The 6,000-nt window shown below is 35.1% G+C and overlaps 1 protein-coding gene across 1 annotated transcript in view; it reads right to left on the bottom strand.

The window, feature by feature from the left end:
* Positions 1-4,402: 4,402 nt before the first annotated feature.
* The window catches only part of LOC104610121 (katanin p80 WD40 repeat-containing subunit B1 homolog KTN80.3), a 30,032-nt gene continuing 28,434 nt past the window's right edge, over positions 4,403-6,000 (bottom strand). Inside the window, exons 15-19 of the mRNA XM_010276604.2 lie at positions 5,799-5,873; positions 5,605-5,717; positions 5,249-5,365; positions 5,081-5,149; positions 4,403-5,000 (exon numbers count right to left, since the gene is read on the bottom strand). Coding sequence (XP_010274906.1) covers positions 4,937-5,000; positions 5,081-5,149; positions 5,249-5,365; positions 5,605-5,717; positions 5,799-5,873 — 438 coding nt within the window. The 3' untranslated portion in view covers positions 4,403-4,936. The remainder of the gene's footprint in view (positions 5,001-5,080; positions 5,150-5,248; positions 5,366-5,604; positions 5,718-5,798; positions 5,874-6,000) is intronic.

The raw sequence follows: 6,000 nt of genomic DNA, 5'->3' as shown, positions 1-6,000 counted from the left end.
TATCCTCCTCTGCACTATAATCAATCTATCCTTCATCTTCTTCCTCCCTATCCTCCATTCAATCCCTCACATACCGTGGGTTTGGGCAATTTGCTAAACGTTGAACCACATTGTTTTCCCCTAAATCTTTTTGAGGAATTCATTGCAACAAGCTCCCTTGACCTTCTTTGCTTAAACACTGTCTTGCTTCCCCTTCTCAACAATATTCCTCTTTGTTTTAGACAAAGATAGACGGGAATTCCCCATCTACAAGCTCTCCCTTGTTTCCCCAACCCATGTGATCATTTAAGTTGTTATGTGGGTCAATTCGGTTTTTATCCGGTTCCATCTCTCACCCTGTTGGTTCATATATAGAAGCTCGGCTAACTCTAACCAGGCTACCTCTCCTTCTTGCCACAGCAACATAAGAGGGCCTGCCCACTTGTTGTTCCCCCTAAGACTATTCCTTTTCCTGCACATCACCACTCTCCTCCATTCCCCAAGTGCCACATGTACTCCAACCTTCCACCTCATCATCATCTTCAACCTTAGCTCGTCTTCCCCAAAGAGACGCTTTAGCTCTTGAGGCCAACCAAACTCAATACTAGACACCATTTGAGGATATTTTAATTGATTAGGTTAAGTTTTCTGGTTTTATCTGTGCCACTCGAAGCTCTATGGTACGCATGTTTCTCTAATTTACCTCTAACAAGATTCCTCCCAAAGTCTTCACAATGTTTCCAAGGATTGTTTCACTATATTTTTGTAACTGCTCCACTCTCCTAATCATGGGAGAAGTTCCACGACTATTCGGAGATGTTCTGTTTGGTTGTGAGCTTTTCAATTCTGTTTTGAACTATAAACATCCTTAGCCTCTGTTCTTCAAGTTTACTCTTTGCTACATTGGTTTTACTCTATTGAACCATTTTGGACATACATAACATATTGGTTAGTTGATTTGGGTTGTTAGTGTATACAACGCCAAGGGTAAGAGCTATTGTATTCTAGAGGCTGACGGTCAAAAACCTTCTACACGGATAAGATATTCTCTAAGAAGCAACGAAATTGGTTTTTAGGAAAGCGAACACTTGTCGTGACTCCAAGGTTCAAAATTTCGATATGTATTATCAGCCAATACATATCATATCAAAGCCTTCCTGATACACCCCTACAGGGGGGTGTTTCAGGTCAGATAGTGGCTCGAAGGGTAGACGAGCTTTAAACCGACCCCTCTGAACCAAATTCAAAAAAGAAAAAAAAAAAGAAAAAAAAGGCTTATTGGCCTGTATCAATATTTTAAACCTTGCGTAACTCAGCTATTACTAATAAGTTGATCTATCTTCCTGTTATTAGTTGATATTTATTTGTAAGTTTTGGATCTATTCTGCCATTGGAAACCTTGTCTAACTATTGTGCTATAGCCATATTTCTTATTGTTTTTCTAACAAAATGTATAATTTATATGAATTAAAAACATTTGGAAACAGAACTTGTACATGCACACTATCTAAAAGTGGTGGCGGTAATGCAATAGACAAAGTTTGGTCAATAATAAACAAAGCATGCAATGATCAATTGCTTCTTTATTAAGTTCATTTCATTTGCAATCTAATATTATAGATTTTTCAAAAAGTGAGCAATTAGAAAATTTTGATATTTTAACCTAGTAGAAAGAACATGAGAAAATTATCATGTTTTTGCCACCATGTCACATGATCTACTAACTCTTTTGACATTTACAATTTCATAAGAATCATGTTTTAATGCAGGTACCAAGGCATTGGATCACAAGAGAAGCACTATGAATGGTAAAAGTCTGAAAATGTGCATATGCATGAAAAATTGGCTAGATGTAGAGGATAAAATGCAAGATCAAGGAGGATATGACACATCAACTGATAATTCACTAGATGATGTAGATCAAGATGGAAAAGGAGGTAGAACTCAAAGAAAATATTGAAGCCAGTTTTTAATATTCCATAATTGTATAATAGTTTTAACATTATTGAAAATTTTGATTTTCAATTATATTTGAAAGTTATTTGTGATTTTTTCCATTCCCATTGTAATTTTTTCAATTTAATTTTATTATTTCATATATGAATATATGATCAATTGATCAAATCAATTGTATATATTAAATTCAAATGAAATAAACTTTTTTAGATTTTTCTTTTCAATATATCGTCTATTTTGTTGTGTTTGTGTTTTTTATTATTTGTAACTTTATGTCGTCTTTACTTGGTAAAAAATAAAATAACTTCCTTCTTGGGGGACTCGTGCCCGCAAAAATGGTTCGTGCGCCCACATTACAACTCTAGGAAGATATAGGCTTACATTGCTCAGAGAGTATCACATGATTTGGGCCTGAGGAAATCAGGTTGTAACAAAAGACTCCATTTGGGAGGAGTGCAAATACAAATATGTTCAGAGCAAATACAATTGCCGCCATTTTCATGAATGACGGAAATTTGTATTTGTATTCTTCCCAAACAGAACCTTAATGATACACAAGTGTATTTAATAAACCCAATTTTAGTTGAAATCATTAAGGAGCTCAGAACCTTGATAACTCTGTTCACAAAAAACAAAAAACAAAGGGAAATTGTCTAAAACTCACATTGAGTTTTCAACATTCCTCTTAAACCCACTACAACTTTTTAACTCACCATGTCAGTAAGCTTTTATTTTCCAAAACTCACCTTCCATTAGTGTACCATTAATGCTTCTTAACAAAGGTATCCATGTCAGCATAAATAACAATTTTCATGACCAAATTACCCTTGAATGGTGAGTTAAAGAAAAAATGGTCTTTTCAGTTTTCAATTTTTTTTTGTTTTTTTTTTACATTTTTAATGTTTTGTTATAATTTCTAATGTTTTTTATATTGTTTTTTTTACATTTTTCTATTTTCTACAATCTATAAACTTTTGGTGTTATTTTCTACAATTTTCCTTTGCAATTTCAATATTTTTTGTAATACATTAACACCCATTAGTATATTTTTGAAAATATTTTTACATCTTCTGATTTTGTTTCTTGAAAATATTTGTTTGAACTTTTCCTTTTTCATGTCTAAATATTAAAATGGTAATATATTAACACCCGTTAATTTATTTTGTATATATTTTATATTTTTCTATGAATGTTAAAATGGTTATATATTAATGCTCATTAGTCTGTTTAACGTCAAGTTAGTGACATGGTGAGTTCTAGACATTTTGAAAAGTTGTGGTGAGTTTAAGAAAAATGCTGAAAATTCTTGATAAGTTCTAGACAATTTCCCAAAAACAAAGGAATAAGCCATTCAGTTCAAATGTTTAATCACATCACAAACAGCTCGTAAGCCTTTCTGTATTCATAATTCATGATATTTGAAGAGTATATATTTTCCGATGAAATATTTATGAATTAATTTCAGTTGCTAGTTCCTGTTTCTAAAGTCTCTTAATTTGCGAGAACTTGGAATCCGTGCTCATGTGGAAATATGCTCCATCTCTAATAGTCATGTTAAACTATTTTTTTTTTGTGATTTCTATTTCATCAACTGCAGATCTGGAATGAAAAATATAGTAGTTATTAAATTCAATGGGATCTTCATGGATCAGGTAGAATTGCTTTTTAAACTGTCTGGTGTCGCATTTAAATTGGAATTTATCATTTTAAATTCACTTACACCGGAGTTCTCGAGAATGACCATAAACCATACCAAAGGAGCATTCAAATTGATTGATGATTTGATGTGCACGGGCTTCAGCAAAAGCAGAAACCATAAACTGGGTTTTAAAATTAACATGGCATTGAATTTATAGACCAGACTACGTTTAACAAGGGCGCAATTTTTTTTCAAAACCTGGTTCAGTGTTGCATTGAAAATTTTTTACTGTCTTGATTCATAGTGATGGGTGCACACATGAATCTCAAGGCTGGAACCAGCTACTTTGCATTGACCAACTTTAAGTGCAAGGTTTGGAAGCAAAATTTGCTCACATTTTGAATGCAAAAATGGCTGGATAAACAAATTTACTCACTTTCAGTACAAAAACACATTCTTCCCAGACATCTGCAAAACTGAACTGGAGAGTTGAAAGTGACTTCAGTTCTGCATTTGCACTCTTACCAAATGCAGCCTAAGCTCAGTTTGGAAGGAGTACAAATACAAATATGTACAGTACAAATACATACAAAAATAATACTAAATACAAAGTTTTGCATTCTACATATTTGTATTTACACTCCTTCCAAACTGAGCTCTAGATAATAATCAGATTATGCACTGCCTCTGCCTTTGGGCTTTGTTGACTTGGCTTTAACCCAACTCCAGGTGCTGGTCTGAACGCTTTCCATTCTTCGTATTCGTGTGCGTGGGTTGGCTGGGAAAAGAGGGGGGGGGGGGGGGGGATCTACATTGCTCTAGCCTTGATTTAAACAACAATGCACTGAATTATCTTCCCCCAGGGGGGTGGTGAATACAAGTACCATTTGCATAAATCTCTCATTGCCCTTTCAGGACTTCAACCAAGAAATGAAGTCCAAATGCAAATATTCCATTTTGTTTGACACGTACATTTCTATAATATATAATCATGAAACTGACACAGGCTTTTTACTCGTGCAGCGCAAAATTACAAAACAATATGTTGCTGGAAGAACCAGAAAAGGATGTGGGGTTAGAGTTATCACCTGGCATGGATTCCTCTCAGCCAGACCCTGGTGTCTGCCAAACGACACGCCATGTACAACTGTCCATTAGCATTGGTGTTTGTTCCAGTAGCAGTTAAGGACCCATCTTAACATGTATACACAGGGTCAGACAAGACGGGAGGAGGAAAACAATTGGATGCTGCATGGAGCGCTTAGAGCTTTAAAATGCACAAGCTTGCTCCTTCAACGCAACAAGCCAACAATAGCTTATCCAATCAAATTGCCACCATCTGTATAGTGTTGGCTATTTTGCTCATGAAACCTCTTGAAGAACTAGATTCAACTCCTGTGCAGACTTTGCAACCGAGCCTCCTCTTCTGTGCAAAGAATAGAAGATGGAAACTATGGCATGAATAAAAATTAGAACAAAGGGTGAACAAATGAATAAGATACTCACCTCACAAGTGAAGGCAAGCTGCGCTTGACCTTTTGGAGCTCAATAAAACAGACATTACAACGTTCCAGCCTGATGCCAATTAAAACACAACACCCACCATCGCAGTAAATAAATTTTTACAAAACATGAGAAAACAAAAACCATAGATAAAAATGAAGCCAAACAAACCTCTGTTCTGCCTGGATATCCACACCAACAGACGAAGAAGCTGATAATGTTGAATGGATCACAGAACCAAAAGTTCTGACTAGTTTCAGCAGCATCTCCATAGAAATGCCTAAATGCCTGAAATTATGATCTATGGTCATCAAATTGGCATTTCAACCTACTTATGAGAAATTATGCTATTTCATGTATGAAATTAGAGCACTTGTAATCAGCCACCCCAAGATAGTATATCCCACACTTGTTCATTTTTTCTTTTTTGATGAATCCACTTGCTAAAATTTTAAAATAAAAGAAATTTTTCCTAGCAAAAAATAAAGAAAAAAAAATTGCCCATCATGATTCTGCAAAGATCTTACCTATCAAAGTTGCTTTCCAGAAGACCTGTGAGGAGGGGCAGGAGGCATGCGCAAATTTCCAATGTGACCATATCCATTTTTTCTGCTAAAATGCTGATTACATCAGCAACGACCTGCATTCCACAGAAGGCAATTAAATTATCAAGACAGTTTCAAAAAATAATGCCCATAACCTGGATCAGTAATATACATACAGCATGATCAGACATCTTATCCATTGCGCTAATGGCTCCCTTAACATCATTCCTTTCCCAATACCTGCGGACTACCTGCAAAATTTATATACCATTGCTGCTATTAAGTCAACGGTGCAAATATGAGTCAAGATTTTGATTATATAATAAATTTCACCATGCAGGATGAAGAAATCGGAAAATGTGGGGACATTTGGTAAAT

Source organism: Nelumbo nucifera, chromosome 4 (assembly GCF_055504915.1).
Source record: "Nelumbo nucifera cultivar China Antique chromosome 4, China Antique-T2T, whole genome shotgun sequence".
Classification (NCBI taxonomy): Eukaryota; Viridiplantae; Streptophyta; class Magnoliopsida; order Proteales; family Nelumbonaceae; genus Nelumbo; species Nelumbo nucifera.
This window is presented reverse-complemented; position numbering and strand designations above follow the sequence as displayed.